Raw genomic sequence first — 20,502 nt, 5'->3', positions numbered from 1 at the left:
GTGGGGACAAAGGGTGGCCCTCTATCTAGGCAGTCATTTCTGCCTTTTTGAAAAATAAAAACATTTGATATTAAGATGACTTATTTATATTTGAAAAATTCTAGCTGAGAAACTGGAGACCAAAGGAGTTAAAACTGTTTAGTCGAGAGGAGTCAGTAAGAGTCTTATCTTTATCCTTAAGGGACATAGATATTTTAAAAAATTATTTTTAATTGCAGGATAGGATAATCGTTTTACAATGTTGTGCTCATTTCTGCCATACATCAATATGAATCAGCCAAAGGTATACATGTGTCCTGTCCCTCTTGAACCTCCCTCCCACCCTGACCCACCCTCTAGATTGTCACAAAGCACCAGGTTGAGCTCCCTGCATAATACAGCAACTAGGGACAGATCTTTTAAGAGGTTGCAAAATGTGTTTTAGAGGATGGGACTAGAGCTTCCTTAAGACACTTCACTGTTTGGTCAAAAGATGACCAAAAAAAAGTATTTCAAAAATATTTTGAAAGCTGTATTATTTACATCTCATAACACAAAAACAGTAAAGAAAACTCATGTTCTTTTTTGGACATTGACCTAATAATTAAGAAAAAAGTATTATGAATTTAGCTTTTATTCAAAATTAAATAAGCAAAAGCAAAATTTTTAAGAAACTTTTTACAAATTACTTACATAAAAGAAAGTTAAGAGGGACAGTCACAAGTCTGCAACAAATAATTACAAAAGTATCTAGGGCAGCATGAATACAGACCATGTCACAGCATAGTGACCTAACTGTGATATGAATAAGGCATAACTAACATTTGCACCAAGACCAGGATTAAAAAAAAAAAACACACATACTTAAAAGCTTAGTTCTACATTAAGCTTCTTCTCTTCCCTCAGATCCTTAATGGGTTTATACTATGTAATTTTTTTAAACACATCATGTCAAACTATAAATTACACAGATGGGCAGTTAATGTGAAAAGCCCCCCCCCCCCCCCGCTAAAATGTACAAACGAACTGGTACTGAACTGAGTTCTCCATTTACCTTTATGTACAGTTAAGTGTAAACCATATTTTCACAGTTTTAAGTGTTTTATGAATAGATGCACAGTACCAAGTCAGGTTTGCAGTTGTTCCTGAAAACTGGCTCTAGGTTCTGCATCCGATGCCCGTCGGCTGTTGGGATGCAAGTATTTACATAAATAAGAAACTGTGTCATAGTCAATGGTCAAGACGGTTCAGCAAGAGCGGTATTTCCGACAAAGAGTGATACTCGATACCATAGCTTAAATACTTGTGCAAAGTAAGCATTAGGACAGAGAAATCTGAGGCAAATTCAATTTGCAAAAACTTATGTATCGCTACTGTTGTAAACTTGGGCAATAAATGACCCTCGGCAAGTACTGCTCTCTATGGCTTTTTTTTTTTTCTTTTAAAATTTTAAAGCCAGAGAAAATGCACTCATACTACTCACACGTGCAGAGACACACACACGCACACACCCACCCCACATACACACACACAGTTCTCATTTCATTTAGAGTATGGTACATAGTGCAACTTCATCACAATGTAGAGGTTTAACACACATTCGGTGTGTGTTTTTCTGTGCAAGTTCTTAGTGGTCTAAATCCTAGTTGAAGGTATTCATTTGCAGAACCACATGACTCAGGAGGTTGAAGAAAAAAACAAAAAACGAACAGTTTCCTTACATTTCTTAAACCAGCACTGGATGTGCAAAGGCAGCGGACAACCTGGCCGTCACCCCAGCCAGATTAGGATAATTTTAGAGGAGGATCCAAGCAGTTGGTTACTTAGATTGGTCTCTGGAAAAATAAGTCAGTATATGCTGTATCTTTGTCAACCGTTCTTTCAAAGACTTCATTGACAAGACCGACAGCTGATAGCGGGGGTCAACAGGAAGGACAGCAAGAAGCCACCAACACCAGGCCGGTCCATTAGGGATTGCCTAAGAAGAACCCACATTTTATAATGTTAACAAAACAAGTAGTTATGTAGGCCCAGCAGCAACATACCACCACCAAGCTAATCTGGATTGAGCAGTTCACAGTGTCAGATTCTCTAAATAAAATCTCCCTACTGGTTTCCATCGTGGCTGTAGCAACTATTACATTCCCACCAACATTCCCTTTTCTCCACTCTCTCTCCAGCATTTGTTATTTGTGGCCTTTTTAAATGATGGCCATTCTGACCTGTGTGAGGTAGTACTTTTGATTTCCTCATTGACCGATTGGTTTTTTAGTAGCATACTGTTCAGTCTCTATTTAATCATTCTCACTTCTTTTCTTGTAGTTGATTTCTGATTTCTATACTCTTATTTGTTGAAAGAGGTTAGTTCTGTGCCCTGCTATGTGCACTTGAAGAGAATGAATTTTTTTTTTTTTTGGATGTCTATTCAAAGAAGACTTTTCACTATTTCTTTTAGGATAGGTTTAGTAATTGCTGTATTCTTTTTACTTTCCTGAGAAATTGTCTTTCATTCTATTCTAAATGATAATCTTACTGGGTCGAGTATCCAGTAGGACACCCAGTACTGGGTTGAGTAACCTTGCAGGTTCTTCCTTTCAGGGCTTCGAATGTATCTCGCCACTCCTTTCTGGCCTGCAGTATTTCTGTAGAGATATCAGTTGATAGCCAAATGGGGGGGGGGGGGGGGGGCGTCCCTTGTAATAAACTGTTTCCTCTTGTTACCTTTAGAATCCTTACACTTTTGCCATTTTAATTATAACATGTCTTGGTGTAGGTTTGTTTGGGATCCTCTGTGCTTCCTGTACCTGGAGATGTGTTTCCTTCTTTAGATTTGGAAAGTTTTCAGTCATAATTTCTTCAAATACATTTTTGATCCCCTTTTCTCTTTCATTCCCGCCTGAAATCCCCACTTAATTTTATCCCATAGGTATCTTATATTGCTTTTTTTTTTTCATTTGGTTTCCTGTCTGCTGTTTTGTTTGGGTAATTTCCATTATTCTGTCTTCCAGAACACTTATTCTTTTCTTATTCTCACTTCATGATTCATTCTGCTATTCATTGCCTTCAGCTTAGCTTTCATCTCAGCAAATGAGTTTTCTAATTTTTCTCAGCTCTTTATAGTTTCTAGTTACTTTCTAGAACAATCTGCATTTATGTTGATAGCCCTTCTTAATTCCTTCAATTATTTTCACTGCCTCCTTTCTGAACCTGGTGTCTACTAGACTGAAGAGGCCTCTATTTCATTGTTCTCTCAGGGAATTCGCTTGGATCTGTTTACTGTGAGTGCCTCCTCTGCGTCTTCATTTTACTTACAATTTCTCTTACTCTGGGTTTAGGAGAAACAACTAGGCACTGTAGTCTCAGATGGCTATTTACAAGTGGGAGCACCCCTGCACAGCTTGTGTGGGTTTAATAGATTTTGGCTGGAGCACTGTTTGGTTTGGACGCCCGCTGCCTCTTTCCTCAGGCTGACTGGTCGTCGCCCCTCAGTGGGGGCGCGCAGGCACGCGGCTCGTGGATGCTTCTGGAAGGGCGGGGGTTGGCGCCCAATCAGGAAACCCTCGGCGGCGGCAGCGAGTGCGGCCACCTCCGGAGTCCGGGACAGCGGTCGCAGCTAACACCCCCGGAGCTCGTGTAGTCAGCCCCTACTGCCTGAGAGAAGCTCCTGTGGTGGTCCTGCGCTCCCCAGCGAGGGCGCCCTGCCTCTCTGGCAGCCAGGCTTCTTTCTGTGCTCCCCCGGCAGGGGACACCACACCCCAGCCCCTTCAGGCTCTCCCCAGGCAGCCAACCGCCGTCCTCCTCGCAGGGTCTGACCTCCGAAACGCCCTCTTTTCCCCGCTGGTCTCCCTGCCACTGAGGGACCTCCCAGGAACCGTTCCTCCGTCACGACTCCCTCCCAGGGCCGCAGGTCCCATCCCAATTCCCTTCGCTTTTTTTTTTTTTCTTTCCTGCCTGGTTATATGAGGATTTGTTTGCCTCTTGGAAGTCTTTCTGCCAGCATTCAGTACGTGTTCTGTAAGAATTGTTCCATATGTAGCTGTAAGTTTGATGTGTCTGTGGGATCTTGATCCGACCTCCCATGTCCCACATTTGATTCCATATCCCTCCTTCTGAAAAATCCTCACTATAGGGGCTTTCTCCTTCTCTGACACTCACTCCTAACAGACATCTCAGCTCACACCTGTTTCCTTTCTCTTCCTATATAAGATGCAGTGGGTACCACTGTGCTAGAAATACACGGTCATGATTCTAACGACAAGACAAAGGAAATGTTGAATAAGATGAAGAAACTTAAAAATCTTCCAATTTAGGTTTACACACAGAGTGAAACTTTTGGAAACAGTATCAAAGTCATCCTACCTGGAGGTTCTCCTCCCGCCCAGGCATTGATCCAAAGTGCTGAAGAATCTGGCTTCGAAATCTGTCTCTTAAATTCTGAAACCAGCTGCAGGCTTGAGAGTAGACCAAATCGTGAAGCTGCCGGAGGTTCTCTATTTCATCTTCATTCTCAACCTAGAAATACAACAGTAAGATGTCTGTATTTAGTCTTCCCATCCACACTACCAATGTTATAGAAGTGGCGGGAAAATATTTAAAAAGGAATACCTGTTCCAATGCTGGATTAGAGTTATTTTTTTAAAACTTTCCATTTGTTTATAGCTGATTAACAATGTTGTGACAGTTTCAGGTGGCCAGCAAAGGGACTCAGCCATAGGTATACACATATCCACTCTCCCCCAAACTCCCCTCCCATCCAGGCTGCCACATCACATTGAGTAGAGTTCCCTGTGCTCTCCAGGAGGTCCTTGTTGGTTATCCCGTTGTAAATAAACCAGAGCGTACATGTCAATCTCAATCTCCCAAACTATCTCTTCCCTCACATTCTTCCCCGCCCCTGGAAACCGGAAGTTCATTCGTCTCATTTCTTTTTAGATTCCACATACAAGGGATGTCATATGATACTTCTCCTCCTCTGTCTGACTGACTTCACTCAGTAAATAATATTCCATTGTAGATATGTACCACTTCTCTGTTGATGGGCATTTAAGCTGCTTCCATGTCTTGGCTATTGTAAACAGTGATGCAGTGAACACTGGGGTGTATGTATCCTTTCAGACCATCTTTTTCTCTGGGCATATGGTCAGTATTATTCTTATGAACACTGTAAACCTCACACACCATACATTTCTGCCTCGCACAGTACCAATAGGCCAGACTAAAAAAAGACAGCAAGGCCTGACCTCCCAGCACTGCTAACCTGGCCTTGCTGAGTTAGCAGTACAACACTGCAGAACCCAACTAACAGCCCCAAGCTGGGAGGGGTAAGATGGAGAGTGAGTTCTCAGATAAAGGTCTACAGGGACTGGGAACTCATCTCTATGGATCAAGGGCCTTTGAAAGCAGTGGAACAAAAAAGCAGAAGAATACAGTTGCTACAATGAAAGGAAAGATTGGGGGAGGTCTCAGGTACAGATCTGCTGTAGCAAAAGTAGGAAGAGAACAGAGGAAAAGCGTAATTACAACTTTTACCAGGGAGTTGGGTCAAAAAAACAAAACAAAAGATGCAATAACTTAGCATAATAAAGCCAGAATATCAAACGATAGGGAATACATTATGTAATGATGAAATTCTGCTGTAAAGTCCTACCTTCATCCCCTCTGTATGCCCTTTGGACTACTGGTTCATCAAACTGCAAATACAAAATTAAATGCTTTGGCCTCCAGCCTAAGATCCAAAAGACTAGGCACATAAAACACAGGTGGGAAGACTGAGCATTAACTCATCCATCTCTCTTTAACACACACGCCTATCCCACTTGCTCTGTGCCAGAGAGCACTATATTTCACATACATTAATGCATCTGAACAAATACTGCCTTAGTCAGCCTTTCATATCTCAAGGATGACTCAGTATAAAAACAATGAGAGTCTAAAAAACATCCTGATAAAGGTAAGACTATAGTACACAAGAGACAAAAGAATGTAACTTTTTATTTTTCATCTCAAGTTGTTAAAAAATAACCAAAGATGAAAAAGCATCTGCTTTTTCACAACAATGTGAATGTGCTTAATGCCACTGAAGGGGTATTGGTACAAAAGCAGACATATGGATCAATGGAATAGAAATGGAGAGCCCAGAAATAAACCCAGAAACCTACAATCTTTGATAAAGGAAGCAAGGGGTATTGGAAAAGTTGGACAGCCACATACCCTCTCACCATACAGAAAAATAAACTCAAAAAGCCTTAAAGATTTAAACCTAAGACATGACACCATAAAATTTCCTAGAGGAGGTCATAGGCAAAACATTCCCCTAGGTGTTAAGTCAGTCTCCCAAGACAACAAATAAAAAGACACTCATCACTGCTAATTATTAGAGAAATGCAAATCAAAACTACAATGAGGTACCACCTCACACTGGCCAGAATAGCCATCATTAAAAGTCTGTAAATAAAAGGGAACCCTCCTTCATTATAGGTGGGAACGTAAGTTGGTACCGCTACTATGGCAAACTGTATGGAGGTTTCTCAGAAAACTAAAAATGGAATTACCGTATGATCCAGCAATCCTACTTCTGGGCATACCTCCTGATAAAACTATAATTCAAAAAGATACATACACCCCTATGTTCACAACAGCACTGTTCACAATAGCCACGACATAGAAACAGTGAACGGATAAAGATGTGGTAAACACTGCTGATGTATAACCAACAAGGTCTTACTGTATAGCACAGGGAAATCTACTCAATATTGTGTGGCAGCCTGAATGTGAAGGGCGTTTGAGGGGAAATGGGTGTATATATAGCTATGGCTGATTCCCATTGCTGTCCACTTGAAACTATCACAATATTGTTAATTGGCTATACTCCAAAATCAAATGAAAAGTTAAAAAAAGTGGTACATACACACAATACTACTCAGCCATAAAAAACTTAAAAATGCCATTTGTAGCAACATGGCTGCAACTACCGTAAAGTGAAGTAAGGCAGAAAGAGAAAGACAGATACCATATGATATCACTTACATGTGGAATTCAAAATGACACAGATGAACCTATGGAACAGAACCATGGATACAGAGAATACACTAGTCGTTGCCAAGGGAGAGGGGACCGGTGGAGGGATGAAGGGAGAGGTTAGCAGCGGTTAGCAGATATGAGCTTTTATATACAGAATGGATAAACAAGGTCCTACTATATAGCACAGAGAATTATGCTCAGTATTCTATAATAAAAATGGAAAATATTTACATTTTTTAATATTTTATGTATAAATGAATCACTTCACTGTTCAGAAATTAACACTGTAAATCAACTATACTTCAATTTTTAAAATCTTGATTAAAAAAATAAACATGTTACTTGTTAAAACTATTACAAAAGAAAAAAGGATCTAGTTTCCAGCCTTATAAAATTCAAGGGGCCAAACCATGAACTTTGGTAAACAAGGAATGATAAAAATCATGAGTTTGGTTAGAAAAAGGAGCTAAAAAGCTGGCAGAAGTTTTAAAGTTATGGAATTTCCTTGCAATAACAGAATCTAAAATGTTATTGAAAGACAGAAAACAGAAGTACAACACCAAGGGAAAAAATACCCTTGATATAAAAAACAAATTTGAGAAGCTTTCCCAGAATGAACAAGAAATCATTACACAGATGAAGCACTAAGATGAAGAAAAATTATTAGACATTCCTAAAACTACAACATACAGAATTCAGTTGTCTAAACATCAAATCCCTAACACTTTCAATATTCTATCATACTGTCATATTTGTATTTCATATACATATATGGTCAAGGAATTTTGTCAGCAAATACAATATATGGAGATGTAAATTAGTTTTACAAAGAATATCACCTTTAGGAAATGAGTCCATTAATCAAATATGCTAAGGCACAGACTATATCAATCAACTCAAAATTCCAACTCAATACTTCTAGCTCACTGCACAAAGTTTTCCCATAGCATCTTTATAATAAAATAGGATAGGCAGTATCAGATTTAATGAAGTTCATCAGCAGAGAAGCTTATCAAGAGTGCAATGATAAAACACAGCACTTGAAGCTAGAAAGCTGGCTTTAAATTATCGTCTTGGCCTGAATCCTACTTTCCTTACCTGCTATCTGACTTTTGAAAATTCAGTGAGCTACTGTTTGTAGAAATGCCCAATGCTAACACTCAGTAAGTGCTGCTTGGGACGATCAAGCAGACCAATGAACAACTGATAATACAAGATTTTCTGATTTTTATAATTTTCTAATGCCCTTCCAAAGAAAACTGCCTTTAATTTGATACTTATAATCTCTCAAATCATTTTTCTGGTACCTAAACTAACTGCAGATGCTAAAGCGGGTACTAGAAATATCAAAAGGGTAGCATTAACCCTATTCAAGAAAATTATTACACTAACCCTCCCCAGGTAAGATATCACCTATAATTATACTGACAGTACTGTATCTGTGATGGTCTATAGAGTTTGTGTGTATGTTATCACTGAGGTTATCTTAGGCATATCTTAATATATATAGAACCATTCAAGGATTTCATGTTTACCTTTACATCAAAGTTCAATCTACTGCTGACTGTATCAGCTTTGACTACCAATTAATTTAAAAGGGCAGGAATTAGCAGGTTTCATAAGTCAGATTGGAAGTTCCATTCAACACCCTGCTTTTGTTAAGTAACTACCATTCAGCTACACATGTGACTACATTCTAGGCACGGTGGTGGGTGTCAAGGCAGTAGAAATGAACAAAGTCTAGGTTATGGTCTCCCAAGTTCTCTTGGAACTCACAGTGATTAAGAGCAAGATGATATGAAGGTCCACCTGAAACTGTCACAACATTGTTCATCAGCTATCCTCCATCATAAAATAAAAAGTTTAAAAAAAAAAAAAAACAAAAAACGAGAAAAAGGTAACAGAACTAATTTGCCTAAGTACTGATGAGGGTCTCTAACAGGAAGAACTGGTTAACGTGCCTAGAAAACTGCAGGCCTGTACAATGCCTAGGACAGAGTACACCAATGCTGAAAAAGGGTAGGTTTTAATACCTTAATATCTTCCAGGTATTCAATGTCTGCAGTGCAATATCCATCTTTCATTCCTCTTTTTAAAACCCTAAACCGCTTTCCTCCAACGGTATCGACCACAGACCTTCCATCAGGCAAGAAATGTACATTTCTAATTTGTAGCATACAACCATAATCTGCAAAACTAAAAGAAAAACTCCAGTTAGTACCCAAAGTTCAAGCCACAAGCACGCATGTTCTCAGCAATATTCACAGATTATTCAAGAATCAATAAAAACATTTAGACAAAAAGCATACCTATTCTGTGTATCACTGACGCACATCCCAAACTGTTTAGTTCCAGTCTGTATACTTCTTCGAATCATCAATCTGTATCTTGGCTCAAATACATGAAGAGGGCAAGGCACAGTGGGATAGGCCATAGTGCAAACAAATATTGGAACATTCTTGGTCAAGCTGAAGAAGAAAATTGCATTATTGTATATCAGAAGATACAACAAAAATGAGCGAAATTTTCAGTAAGTAATAGAAAACAAAAATTTACTCTAAAAGCAGGTAATTTTTATTCTTGGAAGGAATAAGAATCAGCATCCCCTTCATTTAAACTTATGTTGATACAATATTAATCCTAAAACTGTTTGTAATCCTCTTACAAGTAAATTTGAATTTACAAAGTTATCACTCAGAGCTATGTACTTTTATGAAAAACAAAAGCAATTGATTATAACTATTTTATATTAAAAATCTGTTTAAAATATTTGTAACATGACAGAGTTATTATCCATAAAACACTCTTACTCTTAATAATAAGTGAGCTCCTGCAAAGGACAAAAACCACATCTTTAAAAATTTTTAGTCACTAACGTATTTTCTCACTAACAAAAGCAGGTAATTCAATGGCATAAATTTTTTTCCAGATAATTAAAATGATGCATTTTAATTCCCAGATTGGCAGGAAATATGAAGGATAAAGGCAGCGCTCAGTTTCTCATTAATCTAGAGAAACCCTTTAGCAAGGGTAAGGGGAAAAACTGGCAGCTGACGGGGGCAGTTTGAAACAGTACAACCATACCGAAGAAGAATTTGGCTATATACATCAAAAATTTTTAAAAATATTCATATCCTTTGAACCAACAGGTGTACTTTTTCCTGCAAGTATTGTAAGAATGTTCAACGTGTATAGTAGCCAAAACTTAGAAGCAAAAAAGAGGCAACCAGGAAAATAAATTATGATGTAACCATAAAATGAGATACTATATTTAGACTTTAGATTAATGAGAAAAGGAAGGTATTGAATAATAGGAGTAAAATAATCCCATCTTTGTTTCTAATGTATTTCTATATATTAAAATTGGGAAGGATATATGCCAAAATGCCAGTGGTGATTACCTTTGAGTTACAGATTATGGCTCTCCCTCCCCCAACCCCAACTAATATTTTCTACTCTTTCTTCAAAAAGACCACAATGTGAAGTCTATATGTAATACACGTTTAATATACAAGTCCTAATTCCTCTACTTTTAAAACTGTGTTTTATCAACACTAACAACTCTTATGAACATAAAAACGGGGGAGGAAAAACACAACCCAGTATATCTTTTAATTAGCAAAACTTGTAAGCACCAGAGAGTGAGCTACTCTTAAGAAAACAGCCCATTTAGTACACAGCAAGATTCCTGAGGCTTCTCTCCATCACCCAGCTTCCCTTGCATCACTACTCCTGTCATTCATAAAGTCCACTCTTTGTGGGGGGTCTGGTCCTGGCATTGTGTTTAAGTATTTCAAAAACATATCTGAAACTTTCTTGTATCCAGCTTTTTGCAGTGTTGGTCCAAAAGGTGTATAATCCACACATTAGAATATTTTCTATCAACAAAGGCACAATAAAATATCAGTTCCATCAGAAGACAAACCACTATCAACTTCTATAAAGAAAAGATAGAAACCTTTCTTATATTGAAGGCCACCGACTCGATGACATTTGGTGGACACATACTAAAAACAAAAAGTCTGTGAAGCACAGTTACTTTTTTCTTAGTGAGATAAAAAATGTTTATATTTAAAAAAGAAAACTAGAAACAGCATGTAAAAATTACACTTCTGGTCTTCAGTGTCCAGTTAAAAGAAAGTAGGAACAGAAAAGAGTTAAGAAATTAGAAACCCAGTAAAGAAACTTGGAGACTGAAGAAAAGGGTGGAAGAGGTCAAGTCATGGAAGGAAGAGAAAAGAAAAGCGTGAGAAAGCAACACGGAGAGCAACAAAACCAGGTCCAGATTACCCAGCCCTGATCAGCTTTTTATGTGCTCCCGGTAGTACCCTGTACCACGGAATCCCAAAGTTACACCAGGTTTTCCACCTTCCTGATACTAAGTCGAGTATATGAACGGTCAGTATCTTCATTGAGAATTTAGCCCCTAAGTCACCCCTTCCAATTTCCGTCTCAGGTCTCAAGGTCCCACCCCTTGCAAACGATTGGCTACTCCCCCTGCCAATCCAGGCCACTTACCCTCTACTTTCTCCGGTGGGCGGGGACTGATGGTTGAGGGCCGCAGGTCCCAGCAACCACCTCCACCAGCCTGATGTCCCTGGGGGAGCCCCCCACCCCCACCTAAAAGACTGCTTCAGTGTGGAGAGCTGTCAGGAAGTCACTCCAAACAGAACATCTGAAGTTACCAAATAAACCTGAACACTTCTGAGTGTTGAAGACAGGGGAAATTAACCAATATTTGTTTACGATATGCCTCTGACTAGACTGGGGTGAACTCCAGACAGAACCCAGCTGGCTGTGAGGAGGATTCTCCTCATTATTTCAAAGGGTAGTAGTTTGATTTGATTATGTTAATTTGTATGAGAAGAAACTTACTGTGAGAGTTCAGCAGTTTCTTCATCATATATTTTTTTTCTCTCAGACAGCTCATCAGGCAGATACTTCACTATTAAATCTTCCAACAGCTGTGTGACACAGTACCTCCTATCTGCTAGATACTGAAAGACAATATTATTTTACATTCCAGCACTTTTTTTCCCCTACAGTGCAAAACAGGTAAAACAGTTTAACTGATATAGTAAAGCCTTTATTACATATTTATACAGTCAGTTCTGAATTCATTAGTGAGGGGGAACAGTACAATGGATGATGCTAAACTGGAAAACCTGCCTGAAGCTTAGCTCAAGAGCATTCAAGACACGTCTGCAACCTGAAACAAGTTCTGCATAAGATGACCCTTGTCTTGCTATGATCACACACCATTAAGAGCAGTCAGCACTGCTCCTGCTGTCTCCCACACCAAAGGTAAGTTCCTTCTGACAGTGCATGTGTATCTGAAATTAGCATTCTAATTGAGAAACAAGGAATAAAAATAATGCATTTGCCTTATTTAAGAAAAGCAAAGCTGCTCCCTTTTTTTGTTCCCCATTTCAGTGGCAGAGTTTCCAGATAACTTTTCTTTCAGATTTTTCTTCTGTTGTCATCCCACGATGACTACGGATGCCCTTATCAAGAGGCTGCTTTTCCTATGTGAGCCACCCTCTGGGTAAGGTGGTCCATTTGTGCCACTCCCATAATGCTCTGAACGCTAACACCCTGATACATTTTTGTGTTACTTTCTCTTCCAACTGCCAAAAGCCATCTGACTATCCTTCAAGGTCTGGCTGCAATTTTACCTTTTGCATAAAGTGTTCCTTAATTATTTTTCTGTCTCCTAGGAATAACCTTTAATGTATAGAAGGCAGCTACCATACCCTGCACTATATTAGCTGGACAGAGATATATTATATCTCTGCAACTAAACTAACAACTGCATAGGGCCAGGGACCAAGTTCAGAGTCTGTACACACAATTCTGAACAAACATATATGTATCTGTGTGTATGTATATATATGTCCAATGCCAATTTGCTTAATAAAAGTAATGAGGAAAACTCTTGTGAGACAACCACAAGATAAAGAGAAACCAGCTTTTCCTCTAGATCCAGCAAAAATAAGGGTTTTGTCAGTATCTAATGAAGTACAGAGTAGAAAATATGAATGGTGGGTAAATGGCTTATACTTGTGGTTTTTAAACTTGAGCATGAACCGTGGCTTGTTAAAAATGTAGACTGCTGAGCCCTCACCAGGGTTTCTGATTTAGTGGCTCTGGGGAAGGGTCTGTGAATCCGTATTTCTAACAAATTCCTAGGGGATATAGATGCTGCTGGTTGGGGGACCATACCTTGAGAACAACTGGGCTATTGACTGGAGAGATGTACTCTTGAGCAGATAATATATACATATACATAGATAACTTGAGTTTATTATAAAATTAATCAAATTAGAGATATAAAAGCAATTTCAAATTAATAAAGATGTTTTAAAACTTAAGACTCACGTATTAAATTTGGGAATATGGCCTCTCTTCCATTACTGGTAAGAATCTAAATTTCTACATTACTTGGGACCTAGGCAATCTGGCAATTGGTTTTAAGAGCCTTAAAATATATGGCCTTTGATTCAGTAATTCTCCCAGGAATTTATCCTAAGGAAAGAGTCAAAGACACTGACCATAGTATACTTTAAAAAAAAAAAAAAAAACTTAAATGCTCCAAAACAGAACAATGTTGTATCATTGGACTAGTATGCTGCTATGAAAAATCACATCTTGAAATGCATTCAGATGAAAAAATGAGCAAAATAAGTAGGAAGAGCAGAAAACTAGAGCATATCCATTTGTCCGTGTAAATGTATATTTAGACTTTACCAATTATACATGGTGTCTTCAAGTCAGGACAAAGGATAAAGTTGTTTTTAAATAGTATGTTAGTTACGTTTTTAAATAACATCGTAACTCTTGTTTTCCTTAGAAATTCAGACATTCAAGGTGCAATAACTCTAAATTTAAAGCATAGTAAGTATATAAGCATATCTGAAAACTCTGAAAAACCAGGAAAGACAGCATGTTTTAGACTCTGTTTTCAGATAAGCTACTCTAAAAGTTGGAAATGTGAAACTCTTTAAGAATAAAGATTTTAGGTTTCCCAACTGTAAACATTGTTTTTTGTGTTCTACTACATATAGGGTTGCTATGTTGTATGAAATGTAACAATACATATACATGCTATGTACAGAGCTATGCTTTTTACATAGGAAATAAAAATAGCAAAATGATTTTCATCAAATTTTTACATCGTATTTGCAAGACACTTTTTTTCTTAAAATCTAGAGACAGAATCACTCTCTTGGATCAATCTACCACTGCAACAAGAATTCTAAGGCTCTGGCCTCACCTTTGAGGACATCAAGCAGGACTGAAGAGGGTGCTGCCCTCCCACTGGTTACAGAAGAGACCCACCTGAGATCCAGCTGTTTTCCTAGTGCAGGTGATCAGTGCAGACCACCTGCCAGACAAGGAGGGGTGTGGGAAGCTGTGCCTCCCGCTCCTTGCCAGGCTGCCACTTTCTACAACTGCGCTGTCCAATGTGGGAGCCACTACTCACACGTGCCTACTTAAATGTAAATTAATTAAAAGTAGTCCCTCCCACACATGTGGCCAATAGCTACCATATTGGACAGCATAGATACAGAGCATTTCCATCAATATAGTAAGTTCTGCTGGATAGAATTGGTTCAGATGTTAAAGGGATTGACTGAGGCCTAAAATCCAACCTTTTAAAAATGGGGGTGGGCTGCAGGGCAGTTGAGATTCCCCAGTACTGTCATTAAAATCAACATATTCCTGACCAGGTACTTGATCACACCTCATCTGTTTAAAAAATTAAGTATGGGGATTCAGTCTTCAGACTCTGCTTTGTCCCACCCTCTCCAAACTCACCTTCCTCCAATAGTAGCAGATGGGTAAAGAGACATGCATGATCCCTTTGGGTCAATCAATATGTATAATGTAATTTATTCTGAACCTAATAATCATTATTTCTATGGCTAAATAGAAATCAAACCATGTTGCTACACTGAAGAGCAATAAACAAATACACAAATGCTTACCTCTTTTAAGCTTTCTTTGCAAAGAGGACAATATGGTGTGTGATCTAAACAACGCTCAAGACAGTTCTTACAGAATGAATGTCCACAAGGGGTTGTCACTGGCTCAAAAAACAACCTGAAATCAACCGGAATACATGTTTGTTTTCACCATAAGCTGTCCACTGGAAAAACTGAACAAATAATGTAACCATAACACTAGCTTCTGTTTAGAAGAGGAAGGAGAGTTTGACAGGCAGGAGAGGAGGGAAGGAGCAGTGGTAAATGCCAGGTACAGCCTCCTGAACTGGTTAAAAGTTCACCATCATCAGGGGTACCCTGCTTGGAACTGTACCGACTAATATAACCACCACTCACAGGGGCTACTGAAGCCTTGAAACGGGGCTGGTCCAAACTGAGATGGGCAGTACTTCTGTATTATTACTTATTCATTTGTTTTTGTATACACTCATCACTTTAAAACTGGTTTTCTTAAAAAGCTTATAAAAGCCTTACTATATGAAATTCATTCAAAATAATCCACTGAATATTACCACTGAATCCTAAAGAAAACTGATGCTCAAAATCAGATGTGATACTCAAACAATATGGAAAAACTAATTTTCCTTACATTTTAGTTATTTCCTAAAACACAACAGTTTGGGAGTTCCCAGTATTGTTAGATGTATAGGTACTTCAGAAATCATCAGGGTCTGATCCCTTCACCTCAAGATGAAGCAGCCAAGGGTTAGAATCAAGAGACTTGGCTCAGAAATAGCTGGTGTGGCCAGTTCCAGGTGCTTTACACACTTTTCCCTTGCCTCCACCACAATTTATATAAATGGGAAATGTTCTTTCCAAATTATCAGTCTTAGAATTACAAGCATTCACATAATGGAGATCCTTATCCAATGTTACTTAAAAAGGATTTTGGAGTTAAGATACATAAACAAGATAAAATCACATACACACAGTACATCATTGTATTCTTACCCAAATCTAAAACCATGGAGTCTCAGTAATAACATGTATAGCTTTTATAGTACAATTCCTCAGATACTTTTTATATTTTAGTCATTTGATTCTTATAAGTCTTAAATATAGCATGGTGGTAAAGACTGCCTGCCAGTGCAGGAGACATAAGAGATGTGGGTTCGATCCCTGGGTTGGGAAGATGCCCTGCAGAAGGAAATGGAAACCCACTACAGTATTCTTGCCTGGAGAATTCCATGGACAGAGGAACCTGGTGGGCTACAGTCCACCGCGTCGCAAAGAGTCAGACACGACTGAAAGACTGTGTACTTGTGCACGTGCACACGCACACGTGCGCACACACACACACGCAAATCCTAACACCACTTTCTAAGTAAGTGAAAAGTCAAAGTTAGTTGCTCAGTCATGGTAAAGAAAAGGAATGGGCCCACCAGGGAAGCCCCTTCTAAGTAAGGAAAAGCTAAATAAGGGTCAGAGATTGTTATTTGCCCAAGATGTGAAAGGAAAACCGAGCACTAAAATTCTTATCTTTTGATTTTTAATTCACTACTCTGTTACTTCACACTGCTTATTCTTAGGGTTCACTTCAGTCGCTCAGTCGTGTCCGACTCTTTGCAACTCCATGGACTGCAGCACACCAGGCTTCCCTGTCCATCACCAACCCCTGGAGTTTACTCAAACTCGTGTCCATTGAGTTGGTGATGCCATCCAACCATCTCATCCTCTGTCATCCCCTTCTCCTCCCGCCCTCAATCTTTCCCAGCATCAGGGTCTTTTCCAAGGAGTCAGATCTTCGAGACAGGTGGCCAAAGTACTGGAGTTTCAGCTTCAGCATCAGTCCTTCCAATGAATATTCAGGACTGATTTCCTTTAGGATAGACTGGTTTTATCTCCTTGCAGTCCAAGGAAGTCCAGTTCTTACAGAGTAGATTACCTTTATCTACTCTGTGCTTTATTTATTTACATTAATATAAAATATTCATCTCATAAAATTTGACATACTTACCTCATGCAGAGAGAACACTCAAAATCTGAGACATCTATTAATTCTTCTGGGACATCACTGTAAGTTAATGAAAACGTACAGACTTCAGTGGGAATTTCTATTAAAACAAAGAGAGGGGGTTATCTTTTTTAGGAAAAAAGTTTGGAAGCCATTCTGAATAAATCAATGTGTTCTGTGTGAATGTAGTGAAATTTTTACCTCCCTGTCTTTTCAGCTTATTTCTTCCATCTTCATTTACAATCACATCCTGGTCTAAGAGAGACAACTTTCTTTTCAGCAGAACACCTTTCTCTTGAATACAAAGTGAGGGTTCCGAGGACACTCTTTTTAAACAGTCCCCTCTGGCAGGCATGTCTGTTGAATTTATAGCCTGTGCTGACCGAGCACGGTTTAGGCTTCCTTTGACAGGCTCTGAAGTGACCTCTGCTATTTCTTCATTCTACAAAAAATGCAACAAATGAGGGTAACTGACTATGTTTTTACTATCCTTATTGCTCTCGCCAAGAACCAAACTGAAATGGAACTGTGATGTCTTGAAAGGTTTATTTTATTGTTCATTTAAAACAAAATCAACTTTTAATTCTAAAACCCTGGCAAGTAAAGGATTTTTGCCAGGACTTAGGGAGCCCTGGACATCAAGCTGACTTCTGTCATAATGAGGTTTAAGTAGTTATGCTAATATAGTTGTTTCTACCACAAGGAAAGTAAGGTAAATACAATGTTCTGGTTTTTTCCAGGAGACAAACATTTCTGACATTCAGGTGATGTAACATTGTGATTAATGAGCAGATATTTCACATAAAAGTTTTTAGTGTAAAATAAAAGGTCACAGATGGAATCCTATTAAGACAAGCCTTACTAAGCTGAAAGTACCTACATAGATTTTAGTATTAATATTTGAAACTAGGAAAGTGAAGATCTTGTAAAGAAAATGGATACACTAAGCCTATGACCGTCTCTTCTCACCTCTTACCTGCTCTGGGCTCAGCTCACTGGCAGAGTGAGACTCTTCCATCACTGAAGGAAAACTGAAAGGTTTGTTTTTAATACATGGTAATGAACTCCAGGAAGAGTCCTTCAGGCCTTCTTTTAAGTTTTCAGGTGATAATAAATCACATAAAATCTGTAAGGAAGGTATCATAAAAGAATAATGAAAAATATAAAATATTTTATTAAGGATAATTTACTTACTTAATATTTAAGAGGGCTTCTCTTGTGGCTCTGCTGGTAAAGAATCTGCATGCAATGTGGGAATCCTTGGGTTGGGAAGATCCCCTGGAGAAGGGAAAGGCTACCCACTCCAATATTCTGGCCTAGAGAATTCCACAGACTGTATAGTCCATGGGGTCGCGAGAATCAGACACGACTGAGTAACTTTCACTTACCTCACTCACTCAATATTTAAGAATTTCTGGAAAACTTCATATGGAGTATAAACTATAAAAATATCCAATTACTTTGTTGTACACTTGAAACTAATAATACTGTAAGTTAGCTATACATCAACTAAAAAAAAAAAAAAAGAGAAAACTTACAGCTAATATTATTTTTAACAGGCAGGGAAGGAACAGGTTAGGTGAAAAAATCAAGGACTGCCATGTTGATTTTAAAAGTCCTGCCAAAACCAAGGTGTGCCTCCAAGGGGGTCAAACCACATCAAAGAAATGGTTCAAAAGGAAGCTTGGGGGTGATAAGACTGGTGGCCTGAGAAGATGCCCAAGGTAAAGGCTGACGTGTATATATAAGGTTTGTAGAAAGAAGAGATCTTAAGAGAAGTGGAAAATATTTACCTCTGACCATCAGCAAGTCCCATCCTGTCAATATAGTTAATGGTTCATCCGAATGTATATTCTAAGGCTGAACTTAGACTGTTTATGTGAACTTGGACCTTTAACCACAGAACTAAAATTCCATGTGTTTACAGTGAATTTAGCTTCTCCCTGAACCAGTGACCTGTATGGTCAGTCACCACCCCCGGCATTAACGGGGGCATCGCATGGCAGCCAGCCCAAACGGAGGCAGCTGCAGTATCTAACCTCTGGGTGCTTCTCTCAGGAACACCTCAAACTCTCCAACAAGGGGATTACAACAGAGGAACAGACTGGCTACAAAGGAATGAGAGGGATTCAAATTTGTTTGCTTGTCAAATAAGCTGTGTGTATATGTACCGCATATACACATTTCTTAAAGTCTCACTTTGGAAGTTTGGTTTTTCAGCTGTCCTATCTCTCAAGGCACAAAAATCAGAATTTTTCACGAATCTTTACAATGTAAATAAAAAGGAAATCTACATGGTATTAATGAAAGTGTGTATCTGTAGGTGCTCAAGCAATAAACCATTTAATGAACAATCACTAAAAAATTTGGCTATGTTTTTACATTTCCCCTGATTAAAAAAAAAAAAAAAGTATTGACTCCTAGGTATTTACTGAAGAGAGATAAAAACGTATGAACACAAAATGACTTGTAAAAGAATGTTCATGGCATCAATTAGAAACAATCCAAATGAAAATCGCCACTAACTGTTAATATCACAAACTGTGATGTGTTCATACCACAGGATACCTGGTGAACAATAAAAAAGTAAAAAATTACCGATGTGTCTCAAAAACACGTTGAGCAAAAAAAGAGTATATACTGTATGTGAAGGTCCAGAACAGGCAGAACTAGTCTGTGGCGCTAGAGTTCTGAGCAGTAGCTCCCTCTGGAAGCACAGAGAGAGGGAATCTGCTGCAGAGGAGATGAGGGAGCTTTCCAGGGTGATCTGAAATAGTCTGTGTCTTGACTGGGGTGTAGTTACATGAATGTATAATTTCTCAAAACTCACTGAACTATAAAACGCCTTTTAGTATATGTAAATTATACCACAATTAACCCAAAAAAAAGAAAAGAAAAAATAGCTCAAGGCAGTAGGTATTTTGCATTCACCTGACCTTACTAACCAACAAATAATTACAGAAAAGTAAGGATACCCAGCAGCAGGGAAAATGCAAAATTATAAGCCCTTATAAAGTCTGCAGTCTCGCCAGGGAGATCACTCTAGCAAAGACAGCACGGTAAGAAAAGACACAACAGTAAACCATTTTTTGTTAAATCAGTGGGCTAGAACATGTATGCAAACAAGCCTTATGGAGGATGTTGGCTTATTCATAAAGCATTTGGAATGCAAGAAAAATTCCAAAGTTCTCTTACTTCAAGGTACATAAGAATCTCCTGAGATGCTTGTTAAATTATACTCTAATTCCAGAGATTCTAATTCCAAAGGTCTGTGGTGGGGCCCAGGAAATCTTTGTGTTTACCATGCAACTGAAATGACTCTGACAAAAAGCCACATGCTGAGAAACACTACAAACGCAATCAACGATGTGGCCTCTTTGGGGGACACTGCAGGGAACAAGATGACTGGGCACTGAAATTGTATTAGGGTAGATTTTCCCAAAACAGTTTTCAGAGACTCTAGTCTTCCCAGATGTTCTGTGAGTAAATCTGGCAAAAGCTGAACGCTGTTGTCATGCTAGCAAAGCAAAAACTCTTCGAGAA

At 38.7% G+C, this 20,502-nt stretch overlaps 1 protein-coding gene across 1 annotated transcript in view; it reads right to left on the bottom strand.

The window, feature by feature from the left end:
* Window positions 1-595: 595 nt before the first annotated feature.
* LONRF1 (LON peptidase N-terminal domain and ring finger 1) overlaps window positions 596-20,502 on the bottom strand; it is a 45,068-nt gene continuing 25,161 nt past the window's right edge. The window contains exons 4-12 of the mRNA XM_043893677.1: window positions 17,936-18,085; window positions 17,161-17,401; window positions 16,963-17,059; window positions 14,988-15,102; window positions 11,875-11,996; window positions 9,309-9,467; window positions 9,033-9,195; window positions 4,339-4,491; window positions 596-1,957 (exon numbers count right to left, since the gene is read on the bottom strand). Of these exons, the coding sequence (XP_043749612.1) occupies window positions 1,799-1,957; window positions 4,339-4,491; window positions 9,033-9,195; window positions 9,309-9,467; window positions 11,875-11,996; window positions 14,988-15,102; window positions 16,963-17,059; window positions 17,161-17,401; window positions 17,936-18,085 (1,359 nt within the window). The 3' untranslated portion in view covers window positions 596-1,798. The remainder of the gene's footprint in view (window positions 1,958-4,338; window positions 4,492-9,032; window positions 9,196-9,308; window positions 9,468-11,874; window positions 11,997-14,987; window positions 15,103-16,962; window positions 17,060-17,160; window positions 17,402-17,935; window positions 18,086-20,502) is intronic.

Source organism: Cervus elaphus, chromosome 32 (genome assembly GCF_910594005.1).
Source record: "Cervus elaphus chromosome 32, mCerEla1.1, whole genome shotgun sequence".
Taxonomy (NCBI): domain Eukaryota; kingdom Metazoa; phylum Chordata; class Mammalia; order Artiodactyla; family Cervidae; genus Cervus; species Cervus elaphus.
Note: the sequence above shows the minus strand (reverse complement) of the source record. Positions and strands in the feature narration are given on the sequence as shown.